Below are 20,974 nucleotides of genomic sequence, written 5' to 3' on the forward strand. Positions count from 1 at the left end.
ACAGTGAAAAAGAGTGTGCATTATTTCTTATAAACGATTGCCATCTCTTTCTAATGAAAACATGATTGAAATAAAAATAAGATGCCACATTATATATTTCGCTGTGATCAAGGGTGGTTAAGTTATATTTGACATGAGTAGTACTCCATCACACAATCCTGTCACTTCATATATTTTTATACTGTGGTTTCCTCACAATACTGACCCATTTTTTTTGGGGGGGGGGAATTATGGAGCCTCGAGAAGTGAGTATAATAATAATTATTATTTTCTTCCCTGTTTCCATATATTCATTAACTTTCAAAAAAGAAAACAACAACACTTGTATGTGAAACTTCTGTACCTTGAAATTAACTTCTCTCTTCCAGCTCTATATTTTATATATATATATTTTTTATTATCTCCACATCTTTCACCCCCTCGGATTCACTAAATTCCCCAACAGTTTCAGAGCGCCAAGTGACCAAGACTATGAACCAGGAAGACTCTAGTTCAGGGTTTCCCAAACTTGTGTTTGTTTTTGGACTACAACTCCCACCATCCCTAACTAGCAGAACCAGTGGTCAGGGATGATGGGAACTGTAGTAAAAAAAAAAAAAAGCTGGGGACCCAAGTTTGGGAAAGCCTGCTCTAGTTCAAGTTTTGACATAAACTCAGGAAGTAACCTACCTAGGTATCGAACATCACTTTGCCTCAGACCCCTGTCTGCTGTACAGGAAAGAGAGTACTGACTTCCCTGTAAACATTTCTGAAATAATAAGAACATAGGAAGAGCTGTGCTAGATTATACCAAAACCCCAGTGTGATGGGACGATGAGCTGCTTGTGTGTAAAATCCTAGTCCCTCAGAGTTTGGTCAAGTTTGCAAACCTCTGTCTGTAACGGAGCCCCTTAAACATGGCTCCGTCAGTCGCTGGCAGATTCCGACAGTGGTTGCTTTCGGAATCGCTTCCAACATAAAAGCTCCTTAACGGAAACACGTCTTCTGGACTCTCTGCGTGACAGTTTCCGGCGAGGAGTGGGTGTCCCTACAGGAGGTCCTGAAACCTCCCCACTGTTTTCGCTGGAAGTGTCTCTGAGCCACCCCTCCAGCTCCCTTTCCCTCAGCCCAGCTCCTCTCCCCCTACTGGTTCCCTCTTCAGCTGCTGAGTCTCTCCCAACCTGTGTGAGCCCTTTCACTTCCCTTCCTTCCGATGGCAGTTCCCTGACATCCACCTCCCCTCCAGGGCCCCCTTCATCCCCTCTCGCCCCCTCCTCTACGGGCGGTGAGGAGGCAAAACCCCGGAATGAACTTCCTTCATCTTCCGATGTCCCGAACACTTCTCTCCACCTGTTGCGGTTCCTGGTCTCGAAGTACTCCTCCTCCTCAGAGTCCATCTCCCCTTCCCCTTCCGATTCCGAGAATCCTTCCAACTCCTCCTCCTCATCGGTGGTCCCAAAGTATTCCCTCCGGAACCTCTCCACAGGCTGAGGTTTCCTTGGGAACCTTTGATGGAACGTTTCTATCAATACCTCGTCATTGATATCTTCTGCCATTACCCAAGTGTTTTCTGACTCCGGTTCTCCTTCCCACGCTACCAAATACTCCACCTGATCCCCCTTCCATCTGGCGTCGAGGATTTCTGCCACATGGCTGCTGCATTCCCTTTCTTCTATGACCGGTCCCCGAGTGGCCATCCCTTCTCGTCCCCCCTCATACGGTGACAGTAACGACCTGTGAAATACTGGGTGCAGTTTCATGTGGTTGGGTAACCGGAGCCTGAAAGCCACTGGGTTGACCTGTTGAATGACCTCAAAGGGACCCAATCTCCTGGGTCTTAATTTCTTACAACCTCCTTTGAACGGCAACCCTTGGATTGACAGCCACACCCTATCTCCCACCCTTATGGTTTCACCTTCCCTTCGGTTCTTGTCTGCCTGCCTCTTGTATTCTTCCTTCGCCCTTTCTAAGTTGAGTTGGAGCTGACGATGGATTGCTTCCATTTCTTCTACAAAATGCTCGGCTGCCGGGACACCCCATCTCTCCCCTTCTCCCCCTGGGAAAGCCCTGGGATGACACCCATAATTAGCCAAGAAGGGGCTCATCCCTGTGGACACATTCTCGGCATTGTTGTAGGCAAATTCCGCCAGCGCCAACTTTTCTACCCAGTCATTCTCTCTGTCATTGACATAACACCTCAGGTATTGCTGGAGGACCCCGTTTGCTCTTTCCGCCTGCCCGTTGGTTTCAGGGTGCCGGGCAGTCGAAAAGTTGACCTCCACCTGCAGTAAGCTCATGAGCTTCCTCCAGAACCTGGACGTAAATTGTTTTCCTCGGTCTGAGACCACCCTCAATGGCACCCCGTGCAACCTAAAAATGTGTTCTACAAATAACTTCGCTGTCTCTTCCGCCGTGACTGCATGCGAGCAGGCTACAAAGTGGCACATCTTTGTTAGTAGGTCTACCACCACCATGATGGCTGTTTTCCCCTTGGACTTCGGCAGATCAGTCATAAAATCTATCGACACTGCCTCCCAAGGTCGTTCTGGGGTTGGTAAGGGTTCTAATAGCCCCGCCGGTGCCCGCCTCTCCCCTTTGGCTCGCTGGCATTGCTCACACCCTCTTACATACTCCCGTACATCTTCCCTCACCTTAGGCCACCAAAATTCCCTGGTGACCAACCACATGGTTTTGTGTTGTCCAAAATGCCCCGCCGTGGGGCTGTCGTGCAACTGCTTGAGTACCCTCCCCCTTAAGTCTCCTTCAGGGATATACAGTGCCCCTTTGTAATACAAAGCTCCATTTCTTTCCTCGAAACCCCCTGGTTCCTCTCCCTCACCCCTAAGACCTCTGAGCTTATTCTGGGCGTATTCATCATTCTCTGTTTCCTCTACCAGTTCTCTTTGTCCCACCAATGCCGCCCCACACACCCAGCGGTCCTCTGGAATGACATGTCTCTCTTCGGGTGCTCCCTCCTCCTCCAAATATTCAGGTTTGCGTGAGAGAGCGTCCGCCCTAATGTTCTCTGGGCCTGGCACGTAACAAATCTCAAAGTTAAATTTGGAGAACTCCTGGGCCCATCTCACTTGCCGTTGGTTGAGCACTCGTGCCGTCCTCCAATACTCTAGGTTCTTGTGGTCAGTGCACACTTGCACCTTATGTTGTGCGCCAATTAGCAGGTGCCTCCATCTCCGGAACGCCTCATGAATGGCTAGTAGTTCTCGGTCATACACCGTGTAGTTCCTCTCGGATTTGTTCAGCTTTCGCGAAAAAAAGGCACACGGTCTCCACTCTGACTCCTCCTTCCCTGGCTGCAGAAGCACCGCCCCAATCGCTCTGTCTGATGCGTCAGTTTCCACTCTCATCGGTTTTTGTAAATCCACATGCAGGAGTTGTTGTTCCGAGGCGAAGGCCCTTTTTAGTTCCTCAAATGCTCGCTCCGCCTCCTCAGTCCAAACGAACTTCTTCTTACTGCTGAGACAGTCCGTAATGGGCGCCGTCAGGTGGGCAAAGTTTCGGATGAACTTACGATAGAAGTTCCCAAATCCTAGGAACCTCTGCACATCCTTCCTTGTTTTGGGTGTTTTCCATTCCAGCACCGCCTGGACCTTGCCGGGATCCATGGCCAATCCCTTGTCTGACAGGCGATACCCCAGGAATTCCACCTCCTTGGTATGAAACTGACACTTCTCCAGTTTCACCCACAGCTGGTTGGCTTGCAGCCTGCTCAACACTTCTCTGACGTCTCTCACATGCTGCTCCTCATTCTCAGAATACACCAACACGTCGTCTAAGAAGGCCACACAATTCTTGTAAAGCAAAGGCCCCAGGACGTGGTTCATAAACGATTGAAAGCACGCGGAGCCTCCTTGTAGGCCGAAGGGCATAACTAAATATTCAAATGCCCCCAAAGGGGTGAACATGGTGGTTTTCCATTCATCGTGTCCTTTAGGACGTCACTATTCGCTGCCATCAGGGGTCTAACCCAGTCTCTCGCCCCCTTTTCAAGATGCCCAATCACGAAAGCCACTCTTGATTCCTCGTCAGGGAATTCATCAAACTGCAGATTGAGGGCATATTGCATCTCTGTCCGAAAGCCATGATAGTCTTTGGGCTCCCCCCCAAACTTCTGCACCAATCCTGGTACCTTTCTGACGAGCTGGGTGTCTTTCCCCTTTTTGTCTGCATCCTGAGCCCTCCTCTCCTCAAGCCTCGCCGTCTGCAGCGCTAGCTGGACCTCCAACACCCGGTACCTTTCTTCCAGGCTTGGACCCGCTCCAGCTCCTGCTTCTCCGGTTCCGGCTGGGTTGCTCATGATGCCTTCTCCTGCACAAGCTGCTCACGAAGACTGTCGGAATGCTGTGATGGGACGATGAGCTGCTTGTGTGTAAAATCCTAGTCCCTCAGAGTTTGGTCAAGTTTGCAAACCTCTGTCTGTAACGGAGCCCCTTAAACATGGCTCCGTCAGTCGCTGGCAGATTCCGACAGTGGTTGCTTTCGGAATCGCTTCCAACATAAAAGCTCCTTAACGGAAACACGTCTTCTGGACTCTCTGCGTGACAGTTTCCGGCGAGGAGTGGGTGTCCCTACAGGAGGTCCTGAAACCTCCCCACTGTTTTCGCTGGAAGTGTCTCTGAGCCACCCCTCCAGCTCCCTTTCCCTCAGCCCAGCTCCTCTCCCCCTACTGGTTCCCTCTTCAGCTGCTGAGTCTCTCCCAACCTGTGTGAGCCCTTTCACTTCCCTTCCTTCCGATGGCAGTTCCCTGACACCCAGCATCCTATTCTTACAGCAGCCAAACAAACGTGTATGAGAAGCCTGCAAGCATGACATGAGCCCGGTCTTGGCTGGGGAGGGCAGGGTATAAATAAAATTTATTATTATTATTATTTTATTATGAGCACAATAGGCGTTTTCCCACTCATGTGTTGATTGCTGAAGTCATTTACCATATTTTTTGCACCATAACACTCATTTTTTTCCTCCTAGAAAGTAAGGGGAAATGTCTGTGCGTGTTATGGAGCGAATGCCTACGGATGGCAGGGGGATCTGCTGCAGTCGTGAGCAGAGGATCCATGGTTCCCCTTCCTTCCCTCCTCCGTGGCTCGCTTTGAAACAGCAAAGCGGGAGAAGAGCCACTGAGTGGGGAGAAGAGAGGGACAGAGAGCCTGGTTACAAAGTTCGGATCCACATGGATCCTCAGGATTTTTGCACTGGGTCACCCCAAATTCACCATCAGATTACATAGCATGTCCATGGCTACAGCTTGCACCAAAAAAATCACGCACCCACTGTTGCCTGGGGCCGCAGTGGTGCAAAAACGTGGTTACAAAGCATAGATCCACATGGATCCTCAGGATTTTTGCATTGGGCTACCCCAAACTCACCGTCAGATCGCATGTCTGTGGCCACAGCATGAACCACAAAAATCATACATCCACTGTTTCGTTTAGAATATTTTTTTTCTTGTTTTCCTCCTCTAAAAACTATGTGCATGTTATGGTCGGGTGCGTGTTATAGAGCGAAAAATACGGTATTTTGTCTGTCCCGAACCATCCAGCATTTCCAGTTTCATTGAATGGCCCTGTTTTCTAGCATTATGAAAGAGAGAGAAGGAAACAACTCTCTCTCGCCACTTTCTCCATACCACACATAATTTTATAATGGTGGAATGCAATTCAGTCAGCTCACCAGCTATCCAGTGATAGAAACTGAGATATGAAAGCTAGGGGCTCAGTTGCACCTTAAACCTAGGTTATGGGCGCAACAACGGAATGCCTAGGCGCGCTTTTTTTATAACGAGAATACAAAGCTGAAAATGAATGAACTGCAGCTAAAATCCTATGTTCGTTTTTCACATGGTTCTAGTCCTCATCTGAAGACTGTAAAAAAAACACAAAGCCATGCTTCCCCTGCCCACCCATCCTGATATTCTTAGAAGGGTCTCTTCTCCAGTCTTCAGAGAGTGGCTGGAAGTGGAGAGGCAGAAAAAGGTCCTCCTTTCCTTCCACTCTACAGTTTTAATATGAAATCTTAGGCTCAGTACTGCGCCCAGAGCTCAGAAACTGCTCACGCTAATGAAATTCCCTGTCGCAAAATGCGCCTAGAACAATGGGAGTTTCGATTGTGGCCCTATATATACTCCTGTCATGTCCCCCAATGCCCTTACACACCATTTTTTCCAAACTAAAAACCCATGTGTTGTAAGCTTTTCTCATAGGGGAGTTGCTCCAGTCCCTTAGTCATTTTGGTTACCCTTTTCTGCACCTTTCCCAGCTATACAATATCCTTTTTGAGATGTGGTGTCCATAACCATAGGCAGTGTTGCTGCAGCAGAAAATTGCAAAGCAAGCACTATCATATAAGCAGTTTTATTTTTGGTCCCTTTCCTAATGATCTTAACATGCGAACCACACTGAACACATGGAAGTGCGTGCTCCATAACTGCTAATGGTCCAACTACACCCTTCACATGCTGAACCTGAAGTGGATCACTAGAACTTCACCACAACCAGAAATGGCTTAGTAGGCACGAAGCGTAAGCTAACCAGGGGAGAGAGGAATATCAAAAAGGCATACTTACTATATGTCGTGCTGCAAACACACCATCAACGATTGCACAACAGAAAGCTGCTACCACTCCAAAGCTGATGAACACAATGGATGCTATCAACTAGAAAGAGAAAAGTGGACTTAGATTATTACGGTATATATTCACACAGTTACTGAAACCTGATTATGAAACACTTGGTCATCCAACTTGCAGTGTTGCAGAACAGAGGAAGAGAAGTTGACTCCCTTGGAAGCTCCAAATGTTTTTGAACAGGCATTTAATCCAACAGGTCAGAACATCTCTTCAAACCATGCTATATAAAACTAACACTACTACAGTATTTTTGGACTTAATGCTGTTTTATTGTTGGCTGTTGGCCTCGGGTTCACTTGTACACCAGTTTGACACATTTTGATGTTTAAGTGGTCTATGAATATTTTAAAATAAATAAAGCCTGTGGACGGCTAAGCAAACACCACAGAGATGCGTATCAGGGAATCGTTTAAATCTGTAAATGGTCTGTGCCAATAAATAGCAAACAGGCCATTCAGCACTTCAAAAGGCCTAGCTACCTTTTCTTGTACCACACCAATGAACTGGGGTATTTAAAACATTTAATAGGATAAATTTGTTGTAGGTGCACCTGGGAGGGAATGATCCTGGGTGGTTTCTTCAGCTGCAATTGCCCATTCTATAAAATGGGAACAGTAAGGACCTACCTCATACGGCTACTGTGAGAACAGAATGCTAACTCCCATATTAGCTTTAGGGCAGGCATAGGCAAACTTGGCCCTCCAGATGTTTTGGGACTACAACTCCCATCAAGACCAGTGGTCAGGGATGATGGGAACTGTCGTCTCAAAACATCTGGAGGGCCAAGTTTGCCTATGCCTGCTCTAGGGACACTTCACACAATTAGCTAAGAACTAATTAGCTGAGAATGCACGCATGAGGTGGAAATGAAGTAATAGACTACAAGGAGGTAAGACAGACTGAACTATTTCAGGCTGCAGGTAGAGGACCAGTCTTTGTAATGCTTTCCCACCTAAAAATATCCCTACAAATAAGAAAACAATCACAGCAGCAAATTGGCTGAAGCAGATGCTCTCTCAACAATGTGTACGTTACTTGCAAGTAGCTTTGTTTTGTTTTGTTTTAATTTAAAAAGTGCCACATCCCACATGCAAGCCAGAAGTGGCATAGCCTATTTTACCACCTCACTTTGCAATGATCATAGTTATGAAATGATACGCTTCTCTCTTCATAAACTCACCTTCATTGCTAAGCTTATCTTTTCCTAAGCTTATCGCTACTTATGAGGCTGAATAATAATAATGAAAAATTCTCAAGCAGTTCTGCTATTACTGATTTGCATAGCCAAACTCTCACTTCTTGTTGATAAGTACTGTACATCTAGGGACTCGGGTGGCGCTGTGGGTAAAACCTCAGTGCCTAGGACTTGCCGATCATATGGTCAGCGGTTAGAATCCCCGCAGCGGGGTGAGCTCCCATCTTTCGGTCCCAGCTCCTGCCCACCTAGCAGTTCAAAAGCACCCCTAAGTGCAAGTAGATAAATAGGTACCGCTTTATAGCGGGAAGGTAAACGGCGTTTCCGTGTGCTGCGCTGGTGCTGGCTCGCCAGAGCAGCTTCATCACGCTGGCCACGTGACCCGGAAGTGTCTCCAGACAGCGCTGGCTCCCGGCCTCTTAAGTGAGATGAGCGCACAACCCTAGAGTCGGACACGACTGGCCCGTATGGGCAGAGGTACCATTACCTTTACCTTTTTACTGTACATCTATAATGAAAAACCCCTGTATTTATTATTAAGTGCTTCAGCTCAAAACATTCATCATATACCAAACAGGAATGAGCCCATGGGAGGAGAGATAAACCATTACAATGGAAGCGTGAGTGGGAAAAGGAGAGACCATTTGGTAGCCAAAGCCTAAGAGCTGCACCATTTCCTCAGCTTTATCATGGCCACTGGTCCCATCACCTCCTGGCAAACAGAAGGGGAAGAAATGGAGGCAGCAACAGATTTTACTTTCTTGGGCTCCATGATCACAGGAGATGGTGACAGCAGTCACAAAATTAAAAGACGCCTGCTTCTTGGGAGGAAAGCAATGACAAACCTAGACAGCATCTCAAAAAGCAGAGACATCACCTTGCCAACAAAGATCCGTATAGGTAAAGCTATGGTTTTCCCAGTAGTGATGTATGGAAGTGAGAGCTGGACCACAAAGAAGGTTGATTGCCGGAGAATTGATGCTTTTGAATTGTGGTGCTGGAGGAGACTCTTGAGAGTCCCATGGACTGCAAGAAGACCAAACGTATCCATTCTTAAGGAAATCAGCCCTGAGTGCTCACTGGAAGGACAGATCCTGAAGTTGAGGCTCAAATACTTTGGCCACCTCATGAGAAGAGAAGACTCCCTGGAAAAGACCCTGATGTTGGGTAAGATTGAGGGCACAAGGGGACTTCCGGGTTGGCGCCTCTGGCAATGGCGGATTTCCTCCGATCGGGAGGAATCCGCTCCATGGAAAACAGGGTCTGAACCGCCACGGCGAGGCGGAGACCCATCAAAAACCACAGGCGGGAGAAGCCTGTGGACGTGGGATTCGGCTGGCACCTTTGCGCCCCCCCTACTCGCAGGGAAACCCGGTTTCGGGGATCCGGAGCGACGTGGGGTGAGTGGTGCGGTGCTTTGAATCGACTGCTTCTTTCACGGAGTGAAGCCGCATTGCTGTTGCCGGAGAGCGCTGACTTTTTCCTGTGGACAATTGGATTTTAAACAACTGCCCGTGAGTAGAACAGAAAATTGGATTAAGATTTTTTTTTAATTTGGCACTGAAGCGGGAAGGTCTAAACAGGAAGTCTGCCTTCCGCTTTTGTAGATAGATTGAAGCAAAGACACGGCAAGCTAGAGTTTAGAAAGTCGTCTGTAAAGGATCAAATTTTCATCATTTAAAATTATTGAAACCCCCCCTTGGAAGCAGGAGAAGAGGGGGGAACCTTTTTTAGACTGTTTAAACCTGCAGAAGAGAGAGTAAAGAAAGGCAATTTTCCACCGTCTTGAACCTGGGAGCGGGGTGTCAGGACAGACGTTTTGGGGAAGTTCATTGACTATGGACAAACGTTTTTGACAGATAGTTAAAAGAAGAGAAACATATTGATTCCATTGTTCCCCTTCACATTTAAAAGGAATAAAATATTGACAAAATATCTGAAAAAGGAAAACTTTGTTGCTAGATCTGCTTTTTTTTTTTTTTAAAGATGGCTACAAATAGAAATTGTTTCCCCTAGAGGGAGCTTGTGAAACTGTTATTAAAGCCGAACTGGGGAGCTTTGCAGCTGTAATAGATTAAGATCGTGGGACCAGACCTCGACCTTGAACAAGAATGTGCTCGGAGGCTCTGGTGCTTGCCTTTTGCAAGACAAGTGCTTTATTGGAACAGTTACATGAGAAGATGGATTTGATGACTGTTGCGATCGGAAATTTTGGACAGGCAGTGGGTACCTATATAGAACCCACTCAGGAATTAATTCAGGAATGTGCTTTGACAGATCAGATGACGGAGGAGGTTGTTGCTGGACCTCGGGTGGCAGAGATGGAGGGAGCTGTGGCCCAGCAGGAACATGAGTTGTTGGATTTGACGAACGAACCTGGAAAAAGTCAGATTTGAAGAGATGGAGTCCAGTTTGACTTGGAGATGGGGGGCTGGATAGACCCCCCTATGCAGGGATGTTTTGACCTTTCAAGTCTGGCTTTGGGCCGGGGGGAGCTAGGAGTTGTGGGGGCCTTTAACTTTGGAGAGACCTTGAAACATGCCTTTAAATATCACATGGATTTCAGTGTTGACTATGGAAAAGGGGCTGACTTGTCGAGAAGGGACAAAAATATTGTCAAGCTGGAGTCTCCCCGAGTGAAAGGAGCAGAAGACAAAGTAAAGTACAGGTATAAACATGAAGACCTGCGGAAGGGACATGGAAAAGACTTAAGAGCCTCGGATATAAGGTCACCGGGTTGATGGACTAGATGGATGGGATAAAAAGGACTGACAAAACCCGAGATCAGGAAGAAGAGACGATGGATGAAGATTGGAAGAAAGTTTTAAAAATTTATTTAGAAAAGTATCGTAAAATTAATGAGTATTAGAAAAATGTTGGAATGAAATTATTTGGCTTTAGCAGAAATGTTAAAAAGAATTATGTAAGAATATGTTATGGTTAAGAGAATTTGGTATAAATAAGATTTAAGTTTTAAGTTTTAGGGTTTTTTATGGTAAGATAAGGTTAAATAGATTAAGGTAATTTAATGACAGAATATTGTGAAAGATGGAAAGGATTTGCTGAGATAATTAACAACTAGAATACAAAAAAGGGAGGTGTGAGGAGATCGATGAAATAAGTTAATGACAGTTAAGGATCTGGGAATATTGGATTTGTTTTTAAATTTTTTGTTTATTTTTGCTTTTTGATTTTGATGTATTGTGTGTTTTGTTTTTTCCTTTTGACTTTGGTTTTTACTGATTTGTATTGTTTAATTGTTACTTTTATCTACTTTTTTCTTACTTTTTCTCTTTCTCTTGTTTTTTCCTTCTTTTTTCTTTGTAACCTTAAAATTCTCAATAAATATCATTTAAAAAAAAAAAAGATTGAGGGCACAAGGAGAAGGGGACGACAGAGGACGAGATGGTTGGATAGTGTTCTCAAAGCTACAAACATGAGTTTGACCAAACTGTGGGAGGCAGTGGAAAACAGGAGTGCCTGGTGTGCTCTGGCCCATGGGATTACAAAGAGTCAGACACGACTAATCGACTAAACAACAATCAATGATTCTGCTTTCTTTGTAAAATCAAAATTGTTTAGTCATATGCAATAGGCACACTGATTCCCCCATTCTCATCATTTCCAATGTATGGTCATCGCAGTGTCATCTTAATTTTTGTCTGTTTTGGCACCTTCATCACCTGACTATATGTAATGATAAACTATAGCACTCTGCTCTTTTAGTGTTGTTTTGAATGGCGGAAAGGAAATAATCCTTTACCCGTTCTGGTGACCATGTGAACAAGGGGATGCTTCAAGGACTTTAAAGAGAAACTCATTAAGAGATCTTTATGAATAGCTTCCCCCCCCTCCCCCTAGGAAGAGATTCTATAGTTGGGTAGCTGCAAAACCCTTTTCTCATTAGAGAGCCATTGTAATTGTAGCAAGTGCGACAGCTAGAATAGACATGAATGAAGAATGAACACCCAGTACCCATGACATAATCATATCTCCTCTAGTGTGACAGTCCTCGAGTGTCGTCTCAATTACAGCAGCGCTATTACAGAGGCACCGACCTTTGGAAAGAATAGGTTGACAGGGCATAAATTGTGAGGCTTGCTGCTTACTGCAGCGATAAGATGCCTTAATGAACGAGGACTGAGCACCCTTGCAAGAACTCGTGTTTTAAAAAAATAAAAATTACTGCAGAGGTGGAGTCCACATTTCAACACAGTTGTGAATGGGGATGGGGAGTTTGCTGCATGGAAGACATGACATAGAATCCACAGGATAATTATTGATCCTGTTTCACCACCCTGTCACTAGCTGACAATACAGGTGCCTCAACACCAACAGCAACCACTCAGGCAGAATGTGATGAATTTCAATCACTGAATACCCTTTTACCAGGATATTAAATCTATTTTGCTGTTTAGTTGCCATAGTAACAAATGTCACAATTTTTGTGCGTTATGGATGGAGATGGCACACGAAACCTGTTCGGGAATTCTGCCATATATTTGTCTCACAATGTACACAAAAGAAAGATGAGGTTATTTTCCTCCGCTCTCAGGATTAGGGAAATCTGGATAGGAGTCACAAATTTTCCCCAAACTAACCTGGTCTCTTCAAATAAACCTTATCACATAAGCAAGCCTTTCCTAAAGAGGTAACGGTAAAGGACCCCTGACAGTTAAGTCCAGTTGTGGACGATTCTGGGGTTGCGGCGCTCATCTCGCTTTACTGGCTGAGGGAGCCGACATTTGTCCTCAGACAGTTTTTCCAGGTCATGTGGCCAAAAGCCTTCCCCTTATGAGAGACTACAAACTTAACCCCCACTTTGGAGCTAGCCCCATTGCATTCAATAGGACTTATTTCTGAGTAGACACTTAAATTGTTATATTTATCCCGCCATTACTCAAAGGATATCAAGGTGGTGTAGGAGGTTCTTGTGCCTCTCCATTTTATCCTCACAAACCACCCTGCGAGGTAATTTAAGCTGAGAGACCGTGACTGGCCCAAGGCTACCCAGCAAGCTTCATGGATGGGTGGGGATTCGAACTCTGGACTCCAAGATCCTAGTTCAACACACTAATCACTAAATCATACTGACTGTCTAGCATGATTAGGATTGTACTGTAAACTGTTGTCGGAAAGAGCAGTCCCTTCTGAATCAAAGCTCAAAAGCTTTAGAACAGCATTCCTAAAGCGGTCTGTCAATGTTCCTCCAAGGTGCCCTTCCAGAAAAGTTAGAAGGCTTATCTGTTTAGCCCAGCAATGTTTACTCTGTGTAATTACAATGTGTAATTCTATTGTTTACTCTTTTAAAATACAGTCATACCTTGGATCCCGAACACCTTGCTAGTCAAACGTTTTGGCTCCCAAACGCCAGTTTGCGAACGTTCTTTGGAACCTGAACGTCCGACGCAACTTCAAGGTTCAAGGGCAGTCATGTTAGAACAACTAATAAGAAAGGCAACTTCACAGCAGAGGTGGTTTTAGGCAACAAGTGCAGCCACAACAATGCTGCAGAACAGAGCACAATAGGCAGGAGGCTGAATTTTAGCATCGCACAGGGCGCTGCTGAAATTTGAGGGCCCAAAGTCCACCACTGCTTCAGAGGGTGTAGGCACTAACTGGCCTTAAAGCCAGCGGATGAGGCACATCAACACTACTACGCTGCAGCAGCTGAGTGTCTGTTTTCTGAAAGCCAGCAATTGGGAATGTCGAAGTCGTTAGAAAACATGTTCCCCTGCCTGTCTTACCACATGGACCAGGAGGTGGTCCTTTTGCCCCCAACCTAGAGGTCGGATTAAGAACTTTAGAGGCCCTATGCACTGAAAAGATTTTGTTCCCATAAAGGTCCGTATAGTTAAAGCTATGGTTTTCCCAGTAGTGATGTATGGAAGTGAGAGCTGGACCATAAAGAAGGCTGATCGCCGAAGAATTGATGCTTTCGAATTATGGTGCTGGAGGAGACTCTTGAGAGTCCCATGGACTGCAAGAAGATCAAACCTATCCATTCTGAAGGAAATCAGCCCTGAGTGCTCACTGGAAGAACAGATCCTGAAGCTAAGGCTCCAGTACTTTGGCCACCTCATGAGAAGAGAAGACTCCCTGGAAAAGACCCTGATGTTGGGAAAGATGGAGGGCACAAGGAGAAGGGAACGGCAGAGGACGAGATGGTTGGACAGTGTTCTCGAAGCTACCAGCATGAGTTTGACCAAACTGCAGGAGGCAGTGGAAGACAGGAGTGTCTGGCGTGCTCTGGTCCATGGGGTCACAAAGAGTCGGACACAACTAAATGACTAAACAACAACAACAACAACACACACACACACACACACACACACACACACACACAATAAACCATAAAATGAGAACCTCTTTTTCAAAATGAAAGAAAACCTACAGTGAGATGGAAAACGATGCTTATTTTCGTATACTTCCACTTTATTCCATGAGATGAACAACTTAATTACTAGCTTACAGCTGAATCTTGTGCTTTCGTGCTTTAATTAATATAGACAGATTTCATCTCAGAATTTGTAAACTGAAAAGTGGAGTTGCTGGTTCATGGTAAATCTGGCAATGGAAAGTTTCTGTGGTGCCCCTCCCTTCCCTTGAAGCCCTAAGCACGTGATTATTTTGCTTAATGGTTATTCCAGCCCTGTCCCAACCCCCAAAGGTGCTATCAATTGCAGGCATTTTTCCAATTGATGTAATATGGGAGTCTATCATAATGGGCGCTTATTTACTTTTTAAAACAGCCAGTCTATTTTAACTAATAGCGTCATCTTAAGACCCCACTATACAACAGCAGCAGGAGAGTGTAACATCCCGCTACAGCCTGCCAGTTCCATTGTCAGAGGTCATCATGGCTGTAGTTCAGAGTACTGCTATTTCAGCAGAAAATGCTGCCGAAGGGAAGGAAAAACGCAGGCTGAGCTACTTGGAGTTGGAGAGTACAAGACTTTAACTGCCCTAATCAGATCACATGTGTTGTTAATAATAATAATATTAATTTATTTTGCTGATATATATTGTGAAGGGTGTTCCCCAGCCAAAACAACGCAAACAGCAGATAGGTAAAGGTAAAGGGACCCCTGACCATTAGGTCCAGTCGTGACCGACTCTGGGGTTGCGGCGCTCATCTTGCATTATTGGCCGAGGGAGCCGGCGTACAGCTTCCGGGTCATGTGGCCAGCATGACTAAGCTGCTTCTGGCAAACCAGAGCAGCACACGGAAACGCCATTTACCTTCCCGCCGGAGTGGTACCTATTTATCTACTTGCACTTTGACATGCTTTCGAACGGCTAGGTTGGCAGAAGCAGGGACCGAGAAACGGGAGCTCACTCTGTCGCGGGGATTCGAACCACCGACCTTCTGATTCCTAGGCTCTGTGGTTTAACCCACAGAGCCACCCGCATCCCATAAACAGCAGATAGCTAACTCTTTATTGTCAAAGCTATGGCTCCGAATAGCCACGAACACCAGTTTAGCGTCCAGGCAACTATTCCCAGGTCTGCGTTCTATGGAGCAGTTGCTGCAACAGGGCGTCACTCCCCCTCCACCAGTTTCTGTACCTCCCCCCAACGGGCTGCCTGCACGCAGTCGGAGACTACGCCTGCGTGGAATCTTCCTCTACTCATCCCTCTTCAGTCTCCTCCTGATTCTGGGAGACACTGGTGCAGGAGAGAGTGGGGAAGCACCTGGTCCTTCACTTGCCTGACCTGCATCTTCCTCCTCTTTTTCTGACCCATCCTGTGCTCCAGAAACAGCTCTATAGAAGAGTTGGAGCATGTCTTCTCCTGTCACCTATCTTACGATCGGCTGGGTTTCTTAGATCCAAGAGGTGGGATTAAGGCCTCTTCTAAGGCCTGTCTTCTAGTATAAGGGAGGACTGTTGCATGCTCCGAGGTTTGGGGGTCCCCATCATAGTAAGTCCCTAGCTCTCACAGACGCTTGTGGTAATGCCCAAAGAGTACCTGAAGCATCACCAAACAACATAGTTCAGCTTTTTTAATCTTGCTTCCTTAGTCGATACCACTGAATCAGAACAATAAATCTTGGCCATATTTTGGTTCTTCAAATTGTTTGGTATCAGCACTTTATGAAGAGCATATTACCCATCAAAATATTTTATGAAGGGTTGGGTTTGTAGCTTAAAGTGTGAGATTCACCATCTGTGCCTCCTACAAAAATCTAACATCTGCAGGAATAAAACTGCACGTACACTGTATAATTGCACAGGCAGGCAAGTGGCCATCGCTGCATTACTATGTTTTAACTCAGTGGTGCGGATAAAAAATCCATGAAGTTCTCCATTTCTGAAAAGTTGAGGCAATCCATTATAACACATAGAAAAGGCACACAAGTGTAGCCTTGATCTTTTTTGCATGCTCTGAGCAACAGGGTACGGTAGTGTTGTTGAGTGGGAGGCCATTTGTAGATTTGAGGACCTTAAAAAATAAGAATAACCCCATAAGTTGAGGGTAGTCAATGAGGTACCCTCTAAATGCTGTTGAACTCCAACTCCCATAAGCCCCAGTCAACATGGTCAGTGGCCAGAATGGATATGATTTGAAGGAACATAACACTACCACCACTTTGCTGAAGTTAAGCAGATCTAGGTCTGGTCAGTGTCTGGATGGATTATTGCTTTGGGTTCTATTGCTCTGAGATGTTTAATAATGATGATGATGTAATTTTAACATTTTATGAAACGTGAAAGAAGAAAAATAGACTATAAATGTAAGATGGGAGCTGTAATCCAACAACATCTGGGGGGACCACATTGGCTACCCCTGCCCTAAACATGGGGGAGAAAACTGAAGAAGAACAACAAAAGCCTAATCTGGAGTACAAATTATCAAAGTCTAGCTACTAGGGTGTATTTTTCGCTCTATAAGACGCACCAGACCATAAGACGCACCTAGTTTTTGGAGGAGGAAAACAAGAAAAAGAATATTCTGAATCTCAGAAGCCAGAACAACAAGAGGGATCGCTGCACAGCGAAAGCAGCGATCCCTCTTGCTGTTCTGGCTTCTGGGATAGCTGCGCAGCCTGCATTTACTCCATAAGACGCACACACATTTCCCCTTCCTTTTTAGGAGGGAAAAAGTGAGTCTTATAGAGCAAAAAATACGGTATATATCTTTGCTCTGGCTTTCGGTACCTGAGATGTGTGTTTTCAGAGCCCACCCTATTCCTGTGATTGTGATCTGTTTTGAATGTTCTGAATTTTGAACTTTACATTGTTGTAACCTGTACTGAGACCTGCTGGTGAAGGGCAGGAAATGAACATAACATTAATAATATTACAAAATCAATACCAAATACGATGTAACAAAACTAGATAACAATCCAGTTCCACAAATAGCTGGCTTTTGATTCAACTACTGTATACAATAGGGAGGCTGGTCAGCTAGATTAACTACTCAGTCATGATGCCAAAACCCTGCGTTGGATAACGCAGATGGATTTGCTGTTCAGTTGTTGCTTTAAGGAACTGCAGCTACTTCAGACTCAAAACAGTTCAGAATTTGCCAAAACAATGGAAGATCTCTAGTAACTGGAAACCTACGAAATGCTTGTCAGGTCTTGCTCACTTTGGTGCACTTGTAGAAAATGTCAAAGGCCAGATGCAGAGAGCTGAAGGATTGCTGAGCCTGAGATTCCCCACCTGCTATGAATCATGAAGAATTGATGCTTTTGAATTATGGTGCTGGAGGAGACTCTTGAGACTCCCATGAACTGCAAGAAGATCAAACCTCTCCATTCTTAAGGAAATCAGCCCTGAGTGCTCACTGGAAGGACAGATCCTGAAGCTGAGGCTCCAATACTTTGGCCACCTCATGAGAAGAGAAGACTCCCTGTAAAAGACCCTGGTGTTGGGAAAGATGGAGGGCACAAGGAGAAGGGGACAACAGAGGACGAGATGGCTGGACAGTGTTCTTGAAGCTACCAGCATGAGTTTGACCAAACTGCGGGAGGCAGTGGAAGACAGGAGTGCCTGGCTTGCTCTGGTCCATGGGGTCACGAAGAGTTGGACACGACTAAACGACTAACAATGAATCATGAAGTAAGGCCAGCCATTTATGTCTGCTCCCCAGCAAGTCTAAATAAACTTCCAGTTTTCACTAGCCTATGACTGCAAATGAAGGGGATGGGGTTTGCCAAGCACCACATATGGAACCGGCAGGCTGCTTTTATATTTGGTAGGTGACACATTGTGTAGGAGGCCTGAGCTGGACAAACCTCAGGGAAGCATCAGTATGAATTTTAAGCAAGAGCGTGCAAGTTGCTTGCCATGTATATGTATTGCTAAGGTGGCTTTGTAGCTCTCTGCGTGCAAGAGCTAACCTTTTAAAGAATGTGTGAGCAGGCAGGCACAATGATTTACTAATCTCTCTACAAGGACTGTGTGTGGTTGAAGCTGATGGAGCACTTAGGGCAGCAACATCCTCTGTAGATATCCCCCTAGTTCCGAGAGGTACATATACTGAGCTCATGACTCTCCACAAATATGCTTCTTAAAAAATACATACTCGGGCATCATTTGAAATATTACTCAAGCTCAGTATGAAGAGCAGGCTTTTAAAATCATAATTAGGTGAGGAACAGCTGAAGGCAGGCTGACAAAATCAATGACTTGGTTTTTGCAGTTCTGATTAATTTGAACCTTTTCTGGATATCAATATATATATATATATATATATATATATATATATATATAAAAAACAAGAAAAGAACTGCAGGATTTAACCCTCATTGTTTGGAGAAGGTAACGTTGCAAATTTGGTAAGCTTTTTAACCCCCCAAAACCACTTGTTTTCAGAGTAGCTGTCAGGGTCCAGCTGAGGCCTTTGAAGATGTAGCTGGGGATGATTTGATTTCAAAATATAAACAGTTTAATTTATTAAACTGTATTAAAATGCATTAGTATCGCATGACAAAAGAATAGTAACATAAAAGTTGATGGGATACACAATGGTTAACTTTTTATTATTTTACACAAAAAGCATGCACAGAATATGTATTTGTTTTCTTAAGGGCAAACAAAGTTCTGACAACCCCTCAACTATGAAATCTGCATTGGGGTATCAGTTACAGGAGGAAAAACAATGGGAGAAAAAGCAAACCAGAAACCAAAACATGCCTAGGTAAAATATTGGTCTCATGGTAAATAATGGAAGGGATCTCATATACCCCTTTAAAAAGTTGAAACGCAGGAGAGGGGAGAGTTGAAACACAACAGGTCAACTGACCACTTGACTGTTGAAGGATACATGGAGAATGAAATGTCTGAGGTCTGCAAGAACATATTTAATCTTATAGATTTTTTAAAACAACATTTAAATATATTATGTGCTTACCATTTGCTTCCGGTTCTCTACAAGATGGATACCGATAATCCCTAGGAAGGACCCAAAACCAAGCTGTGGCGAAGAACAAAGAAACAACAGGTCAACTTAGCTGTGTATATAGGATAGTGTCCTGGTTTGCACACCATGTTAAGCCATGGTTTGTTTAACAATCATTTATTAAACCATGCTATCACTATGTGTAAACCCGGTCCAGCAGCTTAAATGTGGTTAAAGATTGCACATTACAGGTTTAAAAATACAAACAACGTTTAAAATCATATTGGAGATCACAAATAGCCTGGGATTCTATCTTGTTTTAGAGTTGCTCCAACTGAGCGGTATGTACAGGTTCAAGGCTTATGGCAACTGCAGCTATTAATATATAAACTATATAGGAAGGAAGAAATGTTTATTAATTACTGTAAATAAAATACCTAAAATTCTGGAAACAGCGGAAAATGAGGCAGGAGTACAGAATTTACTTCCTGATTAAATTTTCCCACAAGTATTGTTGTTCCAACTTTCATTTTGGATTTTAGCATTTTACGTGCTGCTGCACATGAGACCTTATCTTCCAACACATATATATCAATCTGAGCTTGTTCTGTACTCCCCAAGTCTGTGCAACATGTATCTATGTATGTGAAACACAGTAGGAAATAATGGACATTTAGGCAGCTCTCTCCATGAAATATTACTCATGACAGAGATTCAGAACTAAAGATAGATGGGTTATTAATATTCCTAACAATACTTGCAGTGGAGCCCTGTATCCATCTACCAGTATCTTGTTCTAATCTACTCAGGATGTGCTAGCTTGCTTGTCTTCGCTTTCACACATACACACACACACAAACATACGTACACACACAATCAGGTTAACATTGCTTGAGCTGTCAATTCCACAAAAAAGCTTTGTTGGGCAGATAATTCTGCACAATGGTTACTTCATTGCATGGCACACAGCATTGTAAATACTTGAAACCCTAAAATATAATTCCTACTTACGATTATTCCTGGATAATAACCGCCCACAGTTACATTTTCTGTTCTGGTGGTAGCTGCAAGGCCTATGGTCAGTATGAAAACAGACACTATCAAGAGGGCGATTGTGAACCATAGAGAAGTTTTCTTCCTTTTTGCAAAGTGCCCTGTGGAGCGAGGGAAGGAAATGTTATTATAAGCACCACAATACATATGCACAAATCCCAAGGCGGCAGCAACGTGCTACACCTGTATCCTACTTGTTAAGTTGTTGGTGAACATATCAGACGACACAGTGATTCTTCAAACAGCTCTTGTTTATTCACAGGCCAGAACAGAACTGAACTGAAGGGTTCAGCCAGCCTGCTTATATAGAGCTCCACTAGAACGCAACAGTAACCATTTTCTGTAACTATCCAATCACTGAACGTCACTTTCAATCCCTTATTTGCATATGTGGACCTAAGTGAAAACTATCTACAGTATCCCCCTGCTGGCCCAGGGTGAGAACTTCAGTACATAACACTACTCTCCCACAAAGGAATTAAAAATGGTGAATTAACCTTATAACCAACCCTGTCGCGTAGGCTAAGAAACAGCAGCTTGCCTAAGGCTTTCCAGTGAGTTTCATACAGGGACAGCTCAAGCCATTTTGCTGCCTGATCCAAAGGGCTAGGTGGCACCCCCTCCCCCATTCCATGCATCAACAGAAGTATAGTGTCCAGATCAACGGACGAAATAGTACGACTCTATTCTGTCTTTGCCAGACCACTCCTGGAATACTGTCTCCAATCTGGGCACCACAATTTAGGAAGGGTGTT

At 44.7% G+C, this 20,974-nt stretch overlaps 1 protein-coding gene across 3 annotated transcripts in view; it reads right to left on the reverse strand.

Annotated features, from left to right (window-relative positions):
- Positions 1 to 20,974, reverse strand: part of TMEM255B (transmembrane protein 255B) — a 65,427-nt gene that overhangs the window by 17,458 nt on the left and 26,995 nt on the right. For all 3 annotated transcript variants that reach the window (XM_081003244.1, XM_081003243.1, XM_081003245.1), the window contains 3 exons: positions 20,178 to 20,320; positions 19,179 to 19,241; positions 6,560 to 6,649 (listed from right to left, as the gene is read on the reverse strand). In XM_081003244.1, the coding sequence (XP_080859370.1) occupies positions 6,560 to 6,649; positions 19,179 to 19,241; positions 20,178 to 20,320 (296 nt within the window). The remainder of the gene's footprint in view (positions 1 to 6,559; positions 6,650 to 19,178; positions 19,242 to 20,177; positions 20,321 to 20,974) is intronic.

The sequence above is a fragment of the Podarcis pityusensis genome (assembly GCF_964106645.2).
Source record: "Podarcis pityusensis genome assembly, chromosome: 4".
In the NCBI taxonomy this organism is placed as follows: domain Eukaryota; kingdom Metazoa; phylum Chordata; class Lepidosauria; order Squamata; family Lacertidae; genus Podarcis; species Podarcis pityusensis.